This window comes from Periophthalmus magnuspinnatus, chromosome 7 (genome assembly GCF_009829125.3).
Source record: "Periophthalmus magnuspinnatus isolate fPerMag1 chromosome 7, fPerMag1.2.pri, whole genome shotgun sequence".
NCBI lineage: Eukaryota > Metazoa > Chordata > Actinopteri > Gobiiformes > Gobiidae > Periophthalmus > Periophthalmus magnuspinnatus.
The window spans coordinates 17,120,624-17,145,001 of NC_047132.1; the positions used below are offsets into that span (position 1 = coordinate 17,120,624).

Below are 24,378 nucleotides of genomic sequence, written 5' to 3' on the forward strand. Positions count from 1 at the left end.
AGACTGTGTGTGACCTCAGGGTGAACTTTAAGCCATGTACTGACTGCATATGAAAATGCCAACTGGAACAAAGATGTAGTAAAAAAAAATTATTTCCAAACAAGTTATGGAAATCCTGACAAGGCACAGGTAGTGCAGTGAGTTAAGCTTTTTCTGGACATGGAACAGGAGAGTCACTGGTTCAAACCACAAGCGATCCATGGGTTATACACTTTTCCTACATTATCCACTCTATTGACATCGGTTGTGGCAGGATGGGATAAGCAACAATATTAAAACAATAGAAAATACCAAATATTGAAATAAGAAAGAGGATTATAGAGACATAGAGAAAATATATCTATTGTGAGCTAATAGGCTCAGTGTTAAACTTACCAATCTAAATGTATTCTATTACAGGTGTTTTTATTATTATTTATTATTATTATTTTTCTAAACTACTTTAAAATGTACATTCTTACCGGGAGCAGGGTATTCTCTCCACAGCTCTTATCTGTAACTTAGCCTGTTTGTCTATAAAGATATTATAGATTATCCTCCGCAAAAAAAAAGTTACAAAATTCACCTTTAAACGACCCACTTGCAATGTTACATTGCTACTACACTATTTCTATCTGAGTAATCTAGCTAAGATTGGGTTTATTTTTTTTATCCAAAAATCCCAACATCCCTCTTCTCTGACCCCACCTCATGTTATTTGGCTGCATACTACAGACCAGCCATATTCAAATGCTTTACAAATCCTTCACTGCACATTCAAGTCATGTAGCCAGTCATTTGTAAACTTTACCTCTTTTTTGTCCTCAGCACCACACCCTGTGCCCCTGAGGAGGCCCACATGTGAAGTTCAAAACAGCTCAAGCATGAAAACACGACACAAACATGTAGATCTGATGGGTTTTGACGTGTTTTGGTGGGAACAGTCCCAGCTGTGGTCCGGGACAATACTCCATCACGTTTGGGCCAGTGAGCTTCACCAAACACTGGGGCAAACATCGCTATGTGTGTGCTGCCCTGTCTGCATCATGTGGGGTAAGGAGGCACGGCTGAGGCAGGAGTTACATGGGACAATGGAAAATTACTTTATATTGAAGTACTTAGGCATATATGGTGATATCTGTTATCTTTTATTGTTTTGAAAATGCTATAATTGCTTAAAACAATATATTAAAAAAGTTGAATTAGCTTGAGTTTTGTTTCTTGACACTCTCTAAGTTTCTAAGACACTCCCCCTTTAGACTGCTACCACAACACAATTGCCCTTGATTCTGCTAATGAAACTGCACATTGTATGATGTTTATGAAGTTGTAGTGCATGTTTTGTATCATGCTTTTACATATTTAGGGAAAATTGCTCTACAGGAAGATGGGTAATGAGTCTTGGGCAGGAGGATTTGAATATGGCACGAAAGAGATGGCTAGATTACTCAAACATGCATGGATGAAACCTCTTCAGGCATGTTGTTGATGAGAGAACAATGTTATAAGATGGCAGAAAGCTCCAAAATGTAGATTTTGCGTAATACCTCCTCTTTAAAGAAGCGTTTTGTAAGGCAAAATATAAGAAAGGAACTTAACTGAGCATGTATTAATATATATTTCTTGGTTGTAATATTCATTTTATATCAGGTGAAATGGAGTGGAAGCGTCCCCTCTCCTTGACCCTCTTTTTGCATAAAGAATTCAGCCATGGGAAAGACTGAAACCTCCCGAGAAACCACATTTCAGGAGGAACTTACTCCCAGCAGTAACACAACTAAACCAGGACTAAAAATAATCTAAACATAGTCTAAACAACGAATAACCACAACGCACCTACCCAAGCAAGAATATGCATATGACTAAATCAAAACTAGACTAACACATTTTCAGAACTAGGGTTTTCCTGTGGCTGTGCTTTGAACCAATATTTAGCTATGAATCGTAAAAATATGCGCTTTCTTCTTTGTTCCATTTGGACTCACTGAACTACAGACCTGTTTCTGTGCCCTCGACGAAAATCCCTGAACAAATTTGCCAAAGATTTGCAGAAGACATACTTTGAATATTTTAACTTCTAGGTCAAATAATTCAAACTTTATCCTGTTTGATTGGATGCAGTTATCTGAAACCTTCACTATAAACAGCTAAAAATGTGGTGTTGACCTTTATAATTTCAGTTGGTGTGGTTCAAATCGGGTTTGTGAGTGATTATTTGATTTTTTTTTCTTCATTTCACACTGGCAGATAGTTCATTCAAATGGCTCAAAGATGGACCACGGGAACGATGATGACCTAAAAGCATTCAGTAACTATTGTATTATTTTATATCTAACTGATAGTTGAATAATTTGTTGTGGGTGGTGAACAAATAAAGTGAAAAAAGGTTGTTAGTAATGCAGTATTTCTAAAATCCCCCAAAAATATAGCACCAAACAACAAGTTAAAGATGTGAACAATTTTTAACGTGTTTGCAGTGGCAAAAAACAGCCTTCAAATGTTCTTATGAGATACTTGCAGCACACAATCTAGCAAGTTAACAGTGATATAAACAAGACCTTTTGGCAATCAGCCCAGAATATCAAGAGGAAAAAAAAAACATTTGAACTGCGCCAAAGTTAGTCCCAAGTAGTAGTACTGTAGATGTAGTAAATGTTTAAACCTTCTCCAAAGGCCAGTGAAATGAGTAGTATGTGATAGAGTGTTTCAGATTGTGATCACAGGATATTAGTGGGTTTACTCTGTGGGTGTGACCTTCCTCTATTCTCTCTATCCACCCTGGATCTCAGTCTGACGCATGTTTCAACCATGTCTCAACTACTGAAGGATAGATTTCCTCATTGTGACATTTAAAAAAGAAGAATTAATGCTTTATAAGAACTACCATGGTTGTAGTTTGCCAAAAGTCTGACATTTTCAAAACTTAATAAAAAACTAAGGTGCACCGATACTGATACTGGTAATGAATATCAGCGTTGATCCATAAAAAAATGCTGGATTGGTTCAGCCGATATCTTGGGTGCGCCTATACATCAAATTAATAAGACTATTTACTTACTGTTGTTGGCCCTAAACATCTTATAATGTTTGAGTTTTTATCTATGCAAAACTATTCTATTTGGATCAGTTTTGTCATATTTTAAAATAAATGCTGTTTTTATTCTGTCATCAGGTGTACTTAAAACCCAAATACCGAAAAGGTATTGGATTTGAAAAAGCTGAATCAGTGTGTCCCTACACTTTTACTCACCTTTTTAAATTCTCTTCATTCTTTAAATGGAAATGCATTGTGTGTCCCTGGTCCTATATGTTTGCAAAATGTCTTTCTTTTTTCAAAATGCATGTAAATAATAAAAAATGGGAGGGAAATATTCAGAGTTTTACATTTGCAACAAGTGCATTTTGGACACTTGAAAACAACATGATGGTGTTATACATTTGTACAGTGTACCAACCTTGCGTGGGTCGTGGCTGATGTCATCCAGGTTGGTGGACAGCAGAGTGTCTTTCATGGCCACATACAGTTTCTTCCCGTCTTCGTCTGGGAGCAGTGAGTGCACGTCTCCAGCCTCTAGGGTCAGTGTGAGGATCCGGCCGTTCTGCTGCAGCTCTGTAAAAAGAATAAAAACATGATAAGTGGCTATACCATGGAAGTATACACCTTATTCCACAAGTTGCTGTGAGCGTTGCCATTGTCTTTCGGGTTGTGTTATTTTGCTTGGGGCTGCCAATCTTGACAGCAAATAAGTTATATACTGACAACAGAGCCGTTTTAAAGCCTCCCAGAAAATTGGTGCAATGTTGACTTATTGGTGCACATGAACATTGAACACATTGAACACAAATCAACCTACTTTATATCAGATTTTAGTGGGAAACCTTTTCCCAAATTCTCCACTGAAATGAATAGGATTCCTGCTTAACTGGCATTGCCACCACAAAGAAAGAGCAGTCTCATTAGTACAGTTTGTAACATTGAGCCAATGGCGTTGTATTGGTTTCAATGGCTCAGTGATGTGTGAGGGCTACACTGTTTTTTCTTTGTTTGGATGATTTAAATATTTTAACACATTCCTTGTTAAGAAAATAGAGAAGAATCTTATCAAAATCTGACCTTTGAAAGAGCTGTCGATGCCATGTCAGACGAACATGAGCAGTTTGAATTCTTTCTTGGTTCAGCTGCAATTCATATTATAGGTTACCTAGGCTATATTGTTAAAGATTTAGGGATGAAATAATAAACAATACTACTGTTTATTGAGATAAAATAGGCAGACAATAATCATTCGTGGGACATTTTATATATGTAAATTATCTCGATAATTGTCGACAGAGATAACCGCATTATATCACCAGAATGTGCAGAACAAACCTACTTCTCCCTGATGATCTCTTCTGGATCATTTTTGTTTTCAATTATACAAAGTACAGTACTATAGCAGTTTAAATATGGAATCTGTTCATAATGTTAAAATTATAATTATTCATACCTGTACAATTTTTAAACTGCAACTTTAATAATTATCATATTATCATTTATCTTAATTATTATGACCATAATAATCGTCACATCAAATTTCAATATCATCATATCCCCATGAAGAATGTACATTAAAAAAGAAAAAAAAATAACAAAAATGTATTTACAAGAAACATAAACATGCACTCTCTCTCCTCCAGCTTGAAATAAAACAAATCTACCAGCCACCTCAGCCTCTCCATCTTCTTCCCTTTACTACCAACTTTGCGTACCTGTTGAGTTCAAGCTATAACTTCTAATAAATAAACTTTCCATTCCACTTCGCTCCTTTGTTTGTCCATGTTTAAGTCCAGGCTAAACTTCACCATCCCACAGATATTTTGCTTCATATAGATAATGAACAATCAGATAAACTCCACTGAAAAGATGCAGAGACAAATAACCTAAAGTCTACAACAACATCTGCCTGGGATAAAAAAGACATGGCATTATATTATGAGATTACAGAGGTCAACAGTGTCAACTATGGATTAGCATATGTATGACATCAGTGTTTAGGGGCATATAGACTCTGCAAGGTTTTGAATGGTGGGCAGAAGAGGAGAAATAATAATACAAAGAGGCCATGTGGATCAGCAGTCTAACCCACACCTCCTTACTGAGACGCAGGCGACAGGATAACCACTCTGCCACAGTAACAGGTGACAAGTTAAGTTGCTGCACCAGCTAATCCTCCTCTTTGTACTTCAATACTGCCTAGACTTCCCAAATGAGCACTTACGCATACACAGAATCGGAGTTGCGTCCTTAGGGAGGAATTTGATGATGCACGGTAATAACACGCTTTAGATTTTGATAAATTATGGTTCCGTGTGCTTCTGAATGAGAGGCTGCAGCAGAGTACTTCATAAAACGTGTATTTAACTTGTTCAGGAAGCGGTAATGACAGAGAAGTACCTCTGAAGTACACAGTGGGAGTATCATATGGGATATATAGACATGGACTGGGTCTGGAAGTGACTAACACAATATTAAAGAGTGGACAGAGGAGGGACGGTGAATATGCGGAGCAGTGTTTCCCATTCGAAGTCTAAAAACAAGCTAGACAATGCAAAACAATGGCATGGTCTTATCTGAGAAGTGCAGTAGTACAGTTACAATATAGTGAAATAAAAGTCAAATAAAAATTTGCCCAAATCAAAGAAAAAAAAAAAAAAACTCAATTAAACCCTCTTCAACCTTCAGTCTGTCAGAGTGGTATTTCTCTCATGACATTTACAAAGACACAAAAAGACATTTAAAAGCCCTGTGTGTCTGTGGTCCCATTTCCACATTAAAACCAATGAATTGCCTCTAATCCAGTCTGCTGCATTAGTCACGGTGATGGTGCCAGTCTGTTGCTTCTCATTTTAACAAACCTCCTTCACGCTGCATTCAAGGGATTTACAGAAAAAAAAAGAATTAAATGAAAAACTGTCTGGGCTTTTCAAGTAATTATTTGTTGGCAGTGTCGCTCTTCTACTGATAAATAAATGTTTTCTTTGTATTTCTGTCCAATAGTAAACAAAAAGCTCGTTTTTTACAGGGCACAGCAGGTTTTGGGGGAAGGGATATAAAAAGGAGTATTGGGGCTTTTTTGTGATAGTTGTCAGGAGAATATTTAAATGCACAAGCTAAAACATGACACTAAACCAAACTGAAAAGCGTGGACAAATGATGGCACAGAACTGGGAAGGAGGGAGTTACTTTGTTAGCTGATGCCTACGACTGTGTATGTTTTTGATTCATTACTTAAACCAGTGTTTCCCAACTAGGGGTCCGGGTTAGAGTGTGTGCATCAGAGTATAATCCAGTTTTTATACTTTATCTTCATTATTTTGCTTTACTTTAAGGAGTAGAAATAAATTGGAATGGGCAGTTAACAATGGTGCAGCCGGACGAGTTGATACACACAAAAAATAGGCATCACAATTTTCAGGAACCAAAATCATGAGTTCAATCTGATCACAATTATAGCTTTTAATATCTTTATTGGCCTGTCACGATAATTACAATATCGAGCTATCATTCAGCGCATGACAGATGGAACAATCATTTTTGGTAGTCAATATTTATCGTGGGGACTTTTTCTTTGTACAAGCTGAACATTTTTATGTTATTTTTCAGTATTATGGTACAAAAAAATAACCAAAATTTGAAGTTTGTAGAAGGTTGGATTATTAACTTGACTCGTTATAGATACAAACTACTTAATTGTTGCATTCTGGCGTTTTTTATTGCAGCTAATTTTTTTGACAACTTTGTGCATTCAGAATACTTTTTGGGAGATAATTCTACGCTTTGGTCTGTATTTAGTCTGTATTTACTTCAGGAATATATTGCAGTTTAAAATGCGTTATCATGACAGGTCTATATCTTTATATACATTATTTAGAAGAAACTAAAGTCAAATACTATTTCTGAGAGTTCACTCTTCACTGTGATTGGTTAAATTCACCTGTCACTCACTCGTAACATAACAGAGGCTGACCAATAGGAGCGGTGGGTGAGGAAAAGTATCTGTGTATGAGTATAGAGCTACCATATACATAAACAACCACAGTTCATATTGTTGCCCAACTGAGGATGAAAAATGTGCAATCATCATGTTTTTGATTGAATTCACCATTGTGTCAGAAATACTAATTACATTACATTCATTCATCATAGCCCCAAGACTACATTTGACAACCCTAACCCATTTTCAGTCCGCTCAAGCATTTCTCGCCTTGTCAAAAAGCTTTCATCCTCTCATCACCTCTCCATCACAACCTCTGCATCCTTCTCTCCTCCTTTCTCTCTCCTACCGCTCCCTTGTCCTTTACCTGCCCGTCACTTATACCCTGTTATAACCTCTCTCTCTCTCCTGTCTCCCTGTCTCATCTGTCCATCAAAATCCCTCCTTTCTGTCACAACTGCTCATATTGATCTTTCTCGTTCCTCCTCCGCTCTCCTCCCTCATCACTTTTTGACGTCTCTGCCGCAGAATTCACTCCTGTTTTAGTCTTATGGGACATGGTGGTACATAGGCCCTCCGCAGTTTGAGAATTTATTTATTTTGTTGTAGTAGGATATTAGTTTGGGATGGGATTAGGGTTGTCAAAAGTACTGAAAATTAGATACTAATCGATGTTTAAACTAGTATCGAAATTAGACACTCAATCATCAAATTAACCCTGATATAGTCCAAGGTTAGATCTGGTCATACTCTGAAAGCCAAATAATAATATGATCCAAGAGGGTACTTTGTGTGGAAAAATTTGAGAACCACAGCTTTATTTGAAAATGGTTCACGTTTTTTTTGGCTGTACTGCCTCTAATGTATAATGACTCCAACCAACACATGACTGGAGAGGAGTGCTCATTAAAACGAAGAGTAACCTGTCAATTATAATATAATTAGCAGTCAAATTCAAAGTCAGACACATGAAGGCTGGATCAGAGCCAAAAATGTGAAGTGGAAGCCTTTAATGAATTCTGATCAGGTGATGTTGAACTGGGGGCTTTGTGTTGAATCTGAAGCAAATAGATAAATGTATGTCTGATAACCTCTCTGATGGATTAGCAATTTGTTAATGCTTTAGCTTGATGGGTAAAACATGGTAACTCCATATTAGTGTTTTTCTGTCCCCCAACCCCAACTGGAATTGGGGTCAGTTTTTCCACATGGACTTTGCCATGAAATATTGAAAAGGTAAATTCACAAATATGGAACTAATCATGACATATTATCGATTATTGACTGTACCCTAGAACTCACTGTATTAAATATTACAGACTAGGAATTGTGCCGTGCATGTGTGTTGCTCTTTTTATGAGTGCTCTATACCAAATAAATGTATAGACGTCATTTCTATAACGCAGTCACAAAAGTAAAGTCAAATAGCTATTATTGTGTAGATTCAATAAATCTGAATGACTTCTATACTAAAAGTCTCTCTCTCCACAGAAAGTACTTTGGTCCGAGAAACAAAAACCTCAGTCACTTCATTTTAAATCAGCCCCAAATAATAAACAACTCCAGGGGCATTATATTTGAGAGAAGACTGAAATATGAACTGATAAATTAATACAAGAATTCCTTGAATTCCAGAAGAATCCTGAGGCGCTCTCTGAGGTGTGAATTTCAGAACATGTTTGTAGAAGTCTAAACTACTTCTGCTACTACAACAAGATTTTTCTTGCCTGGCAAATCTAGTATGATATCTCTCTGCATTTTTATACAGAAGAATATCAGCCTGGCCCTGAGGTCCTCCTTTGTGTCTTCATCCAGAACCAAACATGATCGTGTAATCAGATTGGTTTGCTCATTGGTCACGCATCATTTTAAATGACATTTCTCTCACCTCAGATTAACAGAGTTTTAGAGCTTTGTTCATTGATTCTGTAGAAATTCGCAATGTTTTTCAATCCCCTGTGATATTTTTTTTCCTCATAAGCAGCCACATTTGTTTTGATACAGATGGACCATATGTGTCCCTGATTGACTAATCCACCTGTCAATCACGACCCTCTGAACTTACAGAGATTCACCAGTGACCAGACTCCCATCTTCGTAAAGTGTGTATTCTGCGCCCCCGACAAAGATTTTTCAATAAAAATACATTTTGTTCTTTGAATAGGATTATTTGGATAATTGCAGCTTTTGTACCAACATAAATTTAGATTTTGATTTGATTGTGATATATTGTGCAACCCTAATCAGAACCATTGTCCATAATATGTTATGTTAATGTATTTGATTGTACATCTTTGTTCTCGAGTTTTTGTCCAGTGTCTGATCCTGGTTTGGGTTGAGGCTCGTCTTGACTTGACTGGGTTTTCTAGTCCAGACTGGGTTGGAGGAACAGAGAAATCTCCCTCCGCAGACACAAGCCGAGCATTTGCACAAACAGAAACAGACTGTGAGCTGTGAGTCAGAGACATGTGTTAAGACTAAAATAAATGAGGGCCAAACAAACACACTTTCACTGCAGCTCGATAAATCCACTCTGTTCTTGTGGGTTCATAACACATGGTCTATGCGGCTGATAACATAAATGCTTATCCAATGCTAGATATTGATCTGATTCATATAAAACCACTGGAATGAGTGTTTTCAATCACCATTTTAGAATTATGTTGAGGCCCAACAATTATTAGTTTGCTGTAGTGATTTTAAGCAATACAAAAATAATTTGAACTGAAAATGCAATTGCATATGATCATATGTGAGTTAAGGATGGAGATTGACAGGTATATTGGTACTGTGGTGAAGAAGAAGCTGAATCAAAGGCAAAGATCTCGATTTACTGGTCCATCTACCTTCCTAACCTATGACCTATGGTCATGAGCTTGGGGTGGCTGGATTCTCCCTTAGAGGTAGGGTGAGGAACTCAGTCACACAGGAGGAGCTCGGAGTTCAGTCGCTGCTCCTCCACAGTGAGTTGAGCCACTTGCCCGAGCCAGGTGGCTGCCTCTGAAACCCAGCCCCAGATAAAGCAAAACAAAATGGATGGATCAATAGAAAAATGGGAATTACAGCACTAGTTGGTAAATTTTTTTCAAGAATACCTGATGGATTTTGTTGCTTTAAATATAAAAGGCCAACCCCAACTTCCAGAAATACAGCAAAAACAACAGTGCTCATTCAACCATTACTGTACATAACATAAGTATAAACAGAAGCACTGACAGTAACACGTCCAAATTCCTGCTAAATTGACCCTAAATCAATTAATGAACAAGCCATGAATGAAGGCAGTCAGATTGAAAAGCAACCAGTGCATTAAATGTAACCTAATTGTAACTTTAGCACAGAGTCATGACCAAGGAATGTAGGAAGGAGGCTAGGGACCAAACTAGGAAAGGTATTAGGACAAATGTTTGGGGCCAGTAGCAGAGGGAGCAGGCTGGAGCAGGTCTGTGATGATGTTAGTGATGTGTGAGTTTGGGGACAGTGGGGTCTGGCTATTTGCCCAAAACTCAAACTGATGAATGTTGGACCCATCTCACACAGAAACTGGCCTAAATCTGTAGGAATAGTTTAATGCAAAGTTAAAAACCAACCAAGGAGATGGACAAAATGCATAGGGTGTGAAATAGTACATCACTTTGTTCAGAATAATAATAAAAATGAATACTACCACTACGTCACAAGAGGTATAATACTCCCTACAACTGAAGCATAGTCAGACTGGACTGTACTAGACTGGAATGGACAACACTATTACAATGTATTGAGGGTTCATGTCTCTGGGTCTATAGAGTGGTAAATCTGCAACTAGGGACCATATTTGGAAATCCGAGCACAAAACCATAGAGCCAATCTGGAGAGAGGTGGCTGAAGGTACACGCCCCTCGCCGCTCACACTGTTGGTTTGGCAGGAAGCCGCTTCTTAGCAATGTGGCTGTCAATCAACTTGTTGGTCTGTTATTAATGTTGGATCATGTACAGCGGGTTAATATAAACATGCTCATTCCCTATTTTGAACACGGCGGCTAGAGAGTTACCTATGTCCATTTGTATATACACACTATGGTCTTGCCTAAGGACACGACAGTTTACTAGAGCCACTTTGGCGCCTTGGTCTTGGTCTCCCATCCAAATACTACCAGTCCCACTCATGTTTAGCTTCAGATTGGATAAGATCGAGCGCTGAGGCGGCAATGCATCAAGGCACTTCAGCTGGCTCTGAAACAGGTTACTGATAGTGATAGTAAATGGATGAAATGTCAAAAATATTCTTCTCTCCATTATTGTTGCCGAGTTAAAGTCGGTTTGCTGTGCACATGAACTAAAATGAAAACGTCATGGGTGGTATAAATATTATCCCAGTTAGTTGTCAGACCCTCCAATCACCTGTCAGTTTAGCCCTTCATATCTTCAAGGTCGCTCTTCGCCTCCCATGTTTCCGAATCACAGCTTTTTTTAGTTGGTTGTTGATTCATGTATCGACTTGAAGCTATTTGTCGCCTCGCTCTCTCCAGACACTTCTTCACCAAACTCTGATTAAAATTGATTTCCTTTAAATCACTCCACTTCTCAAACAACTCATCTATTCGGCGACAAGGCGAAAAAGCAATCCAGTTTTATTTTGTGAGAGAGGGGAGAAAAATCTACACGTAATGGCCCAGAGTGCTCAATAGAAAACTGTTCCAAGTGTTTAAGAAGTCATTTTGCTACATGATTGGTCAATAACCTCTAGTCTGCACAGTCTGTGACAGTTGAAAATTGAACAACCCCAGGAGCAGACAGGCACTGAACCAAAGTTGAAATCTTGAATGAATAAATAATGGACGAATAGATCAATAATAGATTAGTGGTGGACTTTTGCCAGGAGTCATTTGGAAAAAGTAGAACTGGCACTGTACAGTAGCAGCTTTCCATTCCATCTGAAATCATCCTCTGAAATATCATCCCACTTTACAAACTTCCCTTTTTCACAACTACATCCATCTATTTCCATTTGCTCTTCCTTGAGATACTTTTTCATTTGGCTCAAGTGTCCCAAAGCGATGTTTAGAACAGATTAGTGCAGATGCAATGAAAGTTTACAATTTAAATCTTGCATCACACCAACTTGAACAACTTGTGCTCCATGGTGATGTTATTGTGCTTGCTTTGCCTTCTGTAGTAGGCATTTAACGTCTCCCATTTAGTCGACTGCAGATGGTTTGACTGGTAAAAACATGCATTCTGGGTCACTTCTCATCTGTAAAAAAGCCGTTAGGTTCCACCTGCTTGTCACCATGAATTTAGATATGTTGAATGCCGTACTCTGGAAAATTCCAGGCAATGCAATAAAATCTCCATGGAGATGAGGTCCAACCTTTGCAAATCACTATCCCTCCCATGTCCCAAGAACGTCAACCTGGACACATCTGGCTCTTCAAAACTTCTGACAAGTTTTCATTGTGCGGATCAGCTCCAGTATTTTCCTCTTTCTTTGTTCCGCACTGCTCCTCCTGTCATGTCATGGTAAGTTTTGGTGGAAGAGACATTTTTAGTCTGCAAAACAGGAACACTTTCCCCAAACTTCAAAACACTTAATCAGATTTTACCAGAACTCATACCAGAAATCACCTGTTTGCCAGACCTAAGCAGCACATGTCTCAACCCTTAGACCCCAGATTCGGTATAAAGGGCTCATTCAGAGACCTCCACAGAGATTATGGCTCCGTTCCTTAATGTATTCACGGCAACGGTCTTTGATTCATCCTGACAGGGGTCAAAGGGCAGCTGGGTGAGGGCAAAGTTTACAACCCCTGTTAACCTCGCTTTTGACTCCAGACAGATAAAACACTCAACAGGTTGCAGTAAAGAGGGCACAAACCATAAACATGCACCATTTTAGTCATTTGCATTAGAATAGGTCAAAGTGCATGCAGAATACCATTTTTTTTGTCATTATAAGTTGGTTTGGTGGGATAGTACCTGTGGCTTTTACATCAGTTAAGTGGAAGTCTGTAGGGAAACAAATGAAGAAAAGTACAATACAGGAAGTAGTAGTGAGTTCTAAAACAGAAAACCTCTGTCTATGTCGTCAATACAGAAAATTCCATCCAAAATGCTAAACCAATTTATGCACAAGGAAGGCATTTTTTTTTTTTTTTTAAACCTAAATTTCAACCCTAGAAAATACTGGGAACTTAATGCTGTTAACTTTGATTTAGTGAGATGTGCAGTATAATCTGTCATATGCACCTTAACATAAAGTGTTAGTATTTCACACAACATCCCAAGGTTGTTTTTTTTTATGTATTAATTTTTTCTTCCCAAACTGTCCCTTGCCTGAAAAGCTTACTGTAATTAGATCCGGCACTCTTTAATTATTCCACAGTAAACTAATCCCATTAAACTCATAAATTATCAAAAATTAATTAGTGTATAAGCATAGCCCCAGATGGCGGCTCATAAACAAACTGTCAGCTTCCATCCACTCAGGCTGAGGTTGATTTAGCAAGTGATGGAACTGGTCATAAATTCAAAATATATCATGGAGTAATAACGATGATAATGAGGAAAGTTCAACTTGTTTTTGGTTATGGGACATTGTAGGTTAGATTCCCAAACTCTTAGTACGGTGCCCTGCCCTCCCTGTGTTACTGTTTCCTCCCTCACAAAAAAAGTTTGGCACATGAGTCCCTCCTACCTTCTGTTTAAAGGAAGAAGTGTCTGAAACCAGATCATAAAGAGACGCTAATTTGTAGAACGTGTCTCTCAAATACAGAAGTTTGCTTATGAGTTTGCCTGGGATCCACAAAAGACACTTCTTCATGTGAGTCTGGTCACCGTCTTTTACTTAATCACATTTTTACTGTGGCCAGAACACTCCCGTTTTCACATGGGCGTGACAGGTGGATTAGGCAATCAGGGACACCCATATCAAAACAAATATGGCAGCTTATGATGAGGTGAGAGAAATGTGATTTTGTTTGTAAGTGATAGGTGACTAATGACAAACATGTTTGGTCCTAGCGGTGGAGGGCATGGGGACCAGACTGATATCCCTCTGTATTAAAAAATCATCATTCTAGTTTTAGCAGGCAAATCTCATTGAATGTTCTCGTATCATTCAGAATAAAATATATAATGTTTTCTTCTTTTTTTTTTACCACAGACACAAAAAAGTTTGGTGCTTTGCTTGTTTATTCTATTTATATTCTATATATAGATCTGTAGTTTCTCAGTCCCTCATTATTTTATTTATTTTTTTACTTGCAAGTCACCATTTGTTTTGCCACACTCTGATTCTTCTTTCTTTGGTTAATTCGCCTCTCAATCACAGCCACAAGAAAGCAGGGACAGGTTAAATTTCCAAGCTATAACGTCTTTGTAAAGTACTGTCAAAGCATGTAGTCTTGACTGGACGGCAACCGAAAGATGCAAGAATGATGTCCTTTTTATTGTTAACCCTTCTCCATCTACCCCCACAGTCTTATTGGACCTGTTTTTTGTTTCAGCTCTGTGTAAACTCTATGTGAGACGCTGGTCCAGGCCCAGGGCCCAGGGGACGTCTGTCTGTCTGAGTCCCACCGACGAGGGCTGCTTCAGGGGAAACAAGGAGGAAACCGGGGCACATTTCCGCCACAAACGTTGGGGTTATCTACAACTATTATTGAAGCTGCATTTACACTGTGAGAATGACTGCTGAGAGAGGTGTAGATGGCGGCAGAGTGGTTAGCATACTCAACAAGTAGGTCACCAGTTCAATTCTCAGACGCTATTGTGTCTTTTTGTGTCTGGGTGGGTTTTTCTAGTCTCCCATAAAACATGCACAATAGACTGATCTTTTAGGTATCAGAAAATTAAGTATTTTTTCATGAGAATCATCAACACTGAAAACAAAATATTTAGATTCAGTAACTGCACATTATACAATTATGTAAGTTGATTTGCCTTACTTGTATGTCTAGACTTTCTCTATGTGCTCCCATAGATATTTCCTCTCCACTTCCACATTCTGCCACTGAAGCTGTGCCTGGACAGCGTCACTGAGCCAAACCCCGTGCGGACAATCTGATCTTTGACCTCTCAGAGTAACAATATTCATCATTTAGACTGGGAGCAAACTCGGACACAACACTGTTCACTATGGGAATATAAACCATGATTATTATTATAGCACTAATGTTGATGTATTTTTTACTATATGGTGTGGCTGTTAATTTGTCAAATGTACAAAATGAACTTCAAATTTGGCTCCTTTGTGATTAATTATTGTTTGTATATGAGGCCAACTATAACTGATAGAATGGTATTCCCCTGTAAGATTGAATAAAAGGTAGAGAGACAGTGAAACAGCCACGTGGTGATTTGTAAGGGTTTTAAGATGAATACCCTTCTAGAAGCATAATGACAACATACTAAAAGTGTCTTGCCCAGAGATACAACAAAAGTATGCTATAAGTTTGAAATCACCAACTCCCTCATTGGTAGTTGAACTCTTCCATTGTCGTATAGAAGAAAAAAAATGTAGCATTGTCCTCTTAAAGGCCCTGTGCCATTGTTTCCCCATGTATTTGGGTAAAATTTGCCTTGCCCCAAAACAGATGTATTGTATAAGCAGTTCTTGAGGTCAAAATAAGTCCATCGTTTACTGTCTACATCTACATCATAAAGTGTTAAATTGTCCAAGTGGACTGTAAGGAAGTGTGCAATTAGCATGGTAGTAATTAGCTTTACTGTGCCTCTGAAAGTTGTGAAATGTGCTTGTAAACTCATCACCGTGAATAATTTGGATGCTCTGAATTCATAAGGTAAGTGAGGAATAACTAAACATTTTTAAGACCGTAAAAATCTGGCACAGCCCCATTAATAAATCCAGGTATCTCTACCTTAGATTTTTGTTTTTTTTCAAACAATTGAAAGATTAAAATTTTTTATGAATGTTTATGTTATCTTCTTCATAGCCTCCCCTTGAAAATGTTCTTTGGTTTCTAATTAAAATCTATGTGGTCTTTAAACCTCAGTTGGACTTCAAAGCCCTTTCTCCTGATCTAGTCCTTGTTAAGTCTAAGTCGATTTCAGGTCCATACCAAGTCCTTAAGTCCATAGTGGAAGGCGTATACTGGCCCATATTGTAAATCCTCTTTGAAGCTCCCGGTTCTATAAGTTCTCAGAAAAGGTTCCTCTGACTGTAGTTTGACTTTGTCTGATAAGGTCACAACTTAAACAGGAAGAGGAAGTGAGATCTTTGTGTCTTATTCTAAAAACAAGACCATCACATTCTTGTGGTTTCACTGTTTATGCAGCTTTTGGACATGGACAACAAATGATGGGCTAACCACGTTGCACTGACAACATAAAATCTTATGTACTTAAATTTGATGGGAAAAGTAACAAATATCTCCTACAGTGGTAGAGATGATCTGATATGGATATTTTCCAACACTAATGGATGTATATTATAATCAAAATTTTGTGTTTGAGGTACCATCTGACAGCTGTAACCACAAATAGTTTAAATATGTTGAGGCAGGCCAGGACAAATGCTTTTATTGTGGTGGTTAAAAAAAAGCACTTGTTGTACTTAACTTGCGTCTTTAAAGAGCATTAAACATTTTTCTTTGCCCCTAACAAGCACTGGTCTGGTGCACAGACATTGACACTGATTGGTTGTAACACACTCTGTTAATCCCATTCTTCATGTGTGGTGGGTGATTTAGGTGAAGTGGGCAAGTGTTTCTCACAGCATTCCTTCCTCTGTAATGTCTAATCTGCAAAATTCTGTTTAATCCACAAAGTTGAACACATAATCCACAAAAGAGGCGCCGCAACCTGTCGACTCGACCAATTGATCTTATTATCTGCAGATTATGGCAAGTCCACACACAAAAGCCTGTTGAGCAGCGTAAACATTTGATTTACAACATGAACACACATGCAAAATGACCACTGATATTTCAGTCCAGAGAGAAACTGTAGATTGTCTTTTGTTAAATGGCTTCAATTTATACAGCAATTCTCCACCTCCACTGGGCACCCAATTGTTTTACATCAACAAACACCCATTAAGTTAAGTCTCCTGCCCAATGACAAAACAACAATATGCACTTGTTAAAGCAGGGATTAAAATTGGCCTGTCAACAACTCATCTGAGCTGAACTACAACTATCTATAAATCCATGCATATACTGACAAAACTATGATGAATAATTTCTTTCTAGGTAAAAAAAAAAAAAAAAAAAAAAAAAAAAAATACATTTCTATTCTTGAGCTTGTAACCATGTTGTAGTTGTAGTTGTTTCACCTTCAAATTTTACTTCTTAAAGCTATTTTTGGAGTGATTCGTGCATGTTTGAGCAATCTTTAATCGCTTATTTTGAAGATTCCATATTGCCAATCAACCCCCATTTTCACTGCCACTGGCGTACGTCCACTGCCTTGTACTCAAATCGTTCTTCAATTTTGTCTTTGTAATCGATGATACGGTTAGGATTGGGCAGCATCTTTTAATCATTTAAGTACAAATGAAAAAAAATCTAGCTAGCGTGATCTGCAGCTATCCATTTGCGGGGCTAACAGCTACACAGCTCTTTGTTGTGATGACGTTTAAGGCAAGGTCAGCTCTCAATGACCACTGCAGTTTTCTAACGTGAAAGTCAGCGGATGTGTTTCTTTTATTAAATGGTTTTACATGTATATTGCGTGTCATAGATTAGAGCTTATAGCAGACACAAGCACAATAGCTCTTCTTTAAGGCTATTTATAAATGTATAGAGTAAATCTGTTAAATGATTGAATGTTCTGCTAATCTTCTAGTTAGTGGGTAAACATCAACTGATCTTTAGCCTTACATTTCTTTCTTGTAATGCTGAGGACAGATTTCATCATAACGATCATTTAGCAATATATTCTGCACCACATGGTAATAAAAAAGTTATGTCCCAGATTGTATAGTGCACATTCACCGCAGTCACACATTTGGAGATGGAGTTTTCTCTGATATTTCTCACAGTAACAGCTTTACTTCTTCTAAATGAGTCTAAACAAGTCAAACTTTGAACACATGAAAGTGCTGACCCATCTCACCCAGAGCAGATAAATTGGAGCAGATGAAGACTGGAGGGAAATAAAGCAGAGATTTGGTTCATTACAGAGAGTGGAGAAAAGATATTAAACACTAGAGCCCAAAGGAGGAACTTTGTAAAGAGTGTAAACAGGACTAATGTTAAAGCTCCAATTACACCAAACTGTCTCCAAACTCAAGGAACAGCCCTGAGGAATCGCATCTTAACACTTTCAAGGAAGATAAATTACAACTTGTAGCCTACTGCTAATTAACTGGGTTATAAGTGATGAAGATGCAGAAGAAAAGAAAGCACATGTATTGAAGGCTAACGGCACTCATATGTTTGCCTGGGATCTAGGATATACAGTTTTTTAATACTTCATGCAAATGTGAGTCTGGTCAACTGTGAATCTCCCTGTGTTCTGTGCTGTGATTGACAGGTGGAATAACCAATCAGGGACATGGACTATTTCAATGTAAACTGCTAAATATTTATAACCTCCTATGAATGTTAATGTACATGACCATAGCTATCTTAATTTGCAATAATAAGAGCTATTGGACAAAATCTTGAGCCACAAGATCCCATGAGGTAAAATTTCCTTTTTTTTTCCACATTTTTTGTCCAAAACATGTTAAGTGTTGGTGAATTTCATCTCTTGAGAAGCTGTATCTCCAAAAAGCAGTGCTATAGTGACAGCAAATATATTAAAATTAAAAATAAAATAAAATAAATAACACTGTTTTATTTTTAACTATGTCAAAATCTCATCTTGTTTTGTTCTCACTGACTCGATCTTGTCTTTTGTCTGATCTTGTGGACATTGTGTCTCGTCTCATAAGTGCTTTATATATTTAAATAACCACTAACAGTCATTGCCGCTTAGCGATTTATATGTGGTGCCTAAACTTACAGGAAATAAATGCCATAAATGCTTTGAATCTGAGCCAGTGAATTTGACCCCTGACCTCCGTGGGACTGATTGTTTTAAAGCCTGCTGTTTGACACTGGTCTAAAGCCAAAACAGTAATGTGTATGCTAATGTGCGCCAGTCTCATTTCCATACAAACGAGTTGGATTAGATCAGATGTACATCACTTTGTTATTTGCACTATTGAATTAGAGAAAAAAAGAGCATCTGCCGGTGAGGAGCAGTCAGAGAATAAAAATGTGATCCATGTGCAAAAATATAAAAACATTTGTCTGGCTGTGTTCAAGTGAAAAATGTGGACCTGTAGCCACTTTGGCAAAAGAACAAAGAATGGAGCATATGGGGAAGAGAGGAAATAGCACTGTAGTGTGATATATAGATGACCATGAGATTAGGTACTCATCCATTTTTGAACATTTTTAGACATCATTGCGAATACAATTAGAGCACCAAAACATTTTCTTTAATGAAATGAATTAATGAATGTAACTTTCCTGCTTTTCTCCATGAGATGTAATTCCATTATAAAGCATAATTCATACACATAGTAAAAGTGCATGCCTGAAAGTTTATGAGCAGGAACAATGCCATACTCTGGACCATTCTAGCAAAGCAATAACATCTCCATGGAGACAAGCATACCATCTATCTTTGATTAGGCACAGCATGCTTAAAAGCGCTGTACCTGATTCTTACTGTGAAAAATGTGAAAAACAGAATTTGTTCATTTTAAACAGTTTGCAGTGATCCAAATTTATTCCTCAGTTCCTGAGGCATTCAGAACATCCTAATTATTCACTGTGATGAGTTTATAATCACTTTTCACAACTCTCAAAGATCAGAGCAGAGTTTTGCCGTGATGGTAAAGCTAAAAACAACTGACATGCTAACAAGCACTTCCGGACTATTGGACAATAAATTTCTTTGTAAATAGATGCAAACAGCCAACATATTTTGACCTCATAAGCTGCTTATACAAAGGGGCTAGACAAATTTTGCTCAAATACATTTTACTTAAAATAAAGTTTTTGTTTACCTGCTTTACATGCTTCGGCTACGTTTCTGCAGCCTTCCTCAGAAACCTCACGTGATGGTGTAGTGAAATGTCTTGTAGGCTGCTTTACTTGGTTTTGCCAGACAGTAGGGGAAGCTTACACCCCCTACTGTCTTACACCAGGGCTCAATCCCGTGTGTGATAAGGTGTAGCTTATGTGACGCTTCTGGGGACATGTAACATTTAAAGCAGGTAAACAAACGCTCCTGTCTGACAAAAAGAATCGCTCATTCTACATTTAAAACTGAAGACAGAACAAATCTTTACCAAAGATATATTTTGAAATGTATCTGAAATACAGAATCAGCGCAGAGGCCCCGCAGGTTAACCTGATAATGGAGGCTCTGTGAGCACTGGAAGACTGGTGCAGGGGTATGGACTTTAAAAACACAGAGGAGCTGTGGATCTCAGATTACCACAAGATGATGCGTAACTGAAACTAAACATAACATCAGCTCAACATAGCTCAAAAAGTCAGTTTTGTACACATACAAGAATATACTCATGAATGAAGCAAAACACTACAGTTACAATGACCAATTTGAAAGACAATTTAGTAAAAAAATAAAAATAAAAAAGCTACTCACTCTTGTATTCACCTATCACCTGCCTCTCCAAAGTGTGTGTGTGTAAATGTGTAGTGCTGTTAAGTGTTGTGGTAATATTAACTGCACTGTGTGTCCATTATTCATGAGCCTCTGAAGTGGCTGAATGTAGGACACTGCTTTCCAGGCTCTCGTCTCATCCACTCCACACCACTCAACAACATGTGCCTTCCCCATTTTAAATAAACCAGTCTAGGTTTACTACTGAAGTGAAGTCAAACTGTACACAGAAAACATGGTTCAAACACAGTTATCAGAAAATGTCATATCTGTAAAGTTACAAGATGAATCGTAAAGGAACTTTAGCATAATTAGCAAATCGTAAAAACAACAATTCTTCTTTAGACAAACATATTCTGAAATGCATGTGATTCTTGTATTGGTTTAGCAGTTTGTATTTCAGTCTTCTCTCAAATGCTAATGCTCCTGGACGTGTTTAAAATGCACTGCGATCTGAATCCTGATTTTAAAACATAAATCGCGAATACAATTGTAATATCTGTCAGAAAAATCACAGATAGACAACTTTACAAAATCATTCAGCCCTATCCATAAGTCAAGAGGCTCCAGCTCAAGACAGTAAGGTCGGGTATCTTTTGAATATTAATAGTTACACTGTAGACACGTGCCTTGCTTCATGAATATATTGTAAATAGCAGATCCTTTCAAGTTGCAGAGCTGTACAGACTGTTAATAGTGTGATTTAACCTTGACAACAAAACAGAGGACAGAAGAGATCCAGATCAGAGGTAGCGCAGTTTGAGGGACGTCATTATAAATATCCAAACTTACGATCCACAAATGCTGAACCTTCCCAATATTAGGGATTGGCTACACAAACATCACACATTACTCTGACAGTTTTTGTTTCATGTGGATAGACCCTGTAAATACAACAATATTAACCACAAACCAGGTCTACATGTCTGCAATCTGACAACTAAACCACCAATATCACTACAGAATTAACTATAGGGACTCTATGATGTTGTAGATGAAGATGCCGCATGAACCCAACCTACTGATGAAAACATTTGTCTTTGAACTTTAGTGCTGTCACTCACTGAAGTTGTGCCAGTCTTTGCATCTCAGTAAAACATGAGATTTACTGCAGTAGGTAATGACTTTGGGGTATTTTTAGTGCTTTCACACTCTTGTTAATGGTAGTGTAAGATTTTGTGTTTACATGCTACAAGATCTGGCCAAGTTGAAACCACCTTGTTTTGGTAAATAGTACAAGTGCAAAGTTAAGTACAGTAACTCACCAAAAACTATGCATTTTATTTATTTATTTTTATTCTTAATGAAAACATATATATGTTGAAAAAAAAGTACAGATCATGAGAGCTGAAGATAATTGAACTGAATATTGTGGCATTGTATATTTCTGTTGTGTGCTTTTGTGAATCAGTTACTATAACAGATTCTTGTATTGCTGTTGTTGAATGTACAAATATTTCTATATTTTAAATTGTATTTAAATTCTGCAGACATAGCACACATAGCCGCTCACTACTTAATTTTTGAATAGGGGGTAGGAAAATATATGTTTTTAACTTCCACCTACTCCATTTGAGCACCTCAGCTATGCACTTAAATGACAATGTACTTATTGAAATGATGCTCAAATAAATAAATCTACTTAGTATATTAGCAAAATATCTGCTATGTACAAATAGTAGTATTAATCCTTCTACAATTCAATCTGGAAGTAAATTGAGACTATTAAGCAAAGTCAAAATAGTCACGTAAACAGTATTATTACTTTAGAACAACTCAAGTACAAGAAAAGTAAGAACAAAAATAGGATTTGATGAGTGCTACTTGAACACTACTTGAACCCTACACGAGCTACTTGACCTCTACTAACATTAGGGTAATTGAACAGACAAAAATATAACGTATATACAATATACAAAAATCAAACTAATGTTTGAATAATTAACAATGCTGTAACATTATCAATATGTATCGTCTGTCACTTACAGACTATATATATATGCATATAGTGTGTATAGTATAAATAAAACAGCCAAAACATCCAAATAGGAGTACTGATACTTCAAAGTCAAGTAGATGTTCTAATACTACTCTTCAAAGCACAATTAGTTCAAAAAGTTGCTTAAGTTAATAAATATGACTCACTCCTTCCCACCACTGCTTATCTGAGTAAAAGTTTTCTAGAAAACAGTGGAGCCTGATATAAATTATAACATCATCATTGGTTAAAAATCAAAGCTTTCCTCCTCCTAAATAAAGCAGTATTATGGGATATGGACTGTTAGTGGTGTGCAGTGGTTTGGCTGTGGGCAGATCTCTTTGATGGAGGATGTTTCAGTATAAAAGTGTGCACTTTGATGGGGTTCCTTCAAAATAAAAGCATATGACATTGATTACAGGGTGTTACATAAGCCACAACAGAGAAAGGGTGTACTGTAGGATTCATGACCCAGGAATACAAGGGAAATAAACATAGGCTATTAACACAAAAATGAGAGAAGAGAGGGTCTGGACCAGGACTAAAGCAGGTTTAAAGGCCTTGTACCAGATTTGTTTTCTTAAAAATGTGAAAAACAGAACTAGTTAATTTTAAACATTTTTATGCATTCTAAGAATCCTAATTATAATTAGATTTGTCGTACACAGCACATACTTTGACCTTAAGAGCTGCTTATACAAGAAAATATTTGCTCACATACATGGAAAAAATGGATACAGGCCCTTTAAGGATGAGGAAAGCAAAAAAATAAATATACATTGACTTTAGGACAAATTTATATAGGGCTATGCAATTAATGACATATTAATTAAGATTCAGTCATCTCAAATTGTCATTGATTAGCTTTTTAATGGAGAGGTCAACAGCCAACCCTCAGTAAAAACATGTGGTCTGGAACAGAGCTCAGACTTTAAAGGAAGACATTTGACCTTTTTTTGTTGTTTGTTTTAAAGGGCAATAGTTAAAAGCCTGTATTGTTTCTGTTTAGGAAATTAAAAGTGAAAGCCAATTGTATTTGTTTTGAAAAAAGACAAAATGATTGATCGATATGAGGTCATGTAGGTTTCAGGCCCTTTCAATAACCTTTAAGTGTGTGCAGTATGTGCACACAGAACATAAAACATATTCAAAAGTTTCATTTCCTCGAGATTGTTCACAACTTTTTGTAGTGGACGACATTTACAGCATGTGTATGGCCAGCTGTTTAGTATTTTTAGACCTGAACATGTTTTTCCATAGAGTCACAGTATGCAGAAATGAGCTAACGCCTCGGTCAGCAGGACATCTGTGTCACAACCTCCACTCAGCACATTTTATACTGAAACTCATTCTGTGCATTTTGTGTTGACATTTCTTTCTATATTTGGTGGTTATTATAGCTGTACATTATGTCATGTTCAAAATATATGACTGACCAGGTAACAAAAACTACTGAAGGCAGGATGCAGGCTAACCACTCTGCCACAGTAATACAAGACTACGACCATTAAATGTGTTTTTCGATGGTCGATGCTGATATTGATTGATTGACTCAGAGAACCCAATGGCTAATAAGCTCTACTGATATTTTACTGATTTTGGTTAATTTTACCCAAATGAACTCATTTGAATCTAGTACAAACCCATTCTTGCTTTACTACAAACTGGAGAGTAGAGCAGTGTAGTCACATTTTTGCATCACCCTCTTTGGACTAAAGTGTTAATAAAGCTTTATGCATATACTCTGTACGCATATGGAGGCAGCGGGTTGGCCAAACTAAATACCGACCACTGTTGGAGATTTAAGCCGATACA

At 37.4% G+C, this 24,378-nt stretch overlaps 1 protein-coding gene across 1 annotated transcript in view; it reads right to left on the reverse strand.

Moving 5' to 3' along the window:
* Window positions 1-24,378, reverse strand: part of sema3h (sema domain, immunoglobulin domain (Ig), short basic domain, secreted, (semaphorin) 3H) — an 84,621-nt gene that overhangs the window by 54,022 nt on the left and 6,221 nt on the right. Inside the window, exon 2 of the mRNA XM_033969635.2 lies at window positions 3,435-3,589. Within this exon, the coding sequence (XP_033825526.1) occupies window positions 3,435-3,589 (155 nt within the window). The remainder of the gene's footprint in view (window positions 1-3,434; window positions 3,590-24,378) is intronic.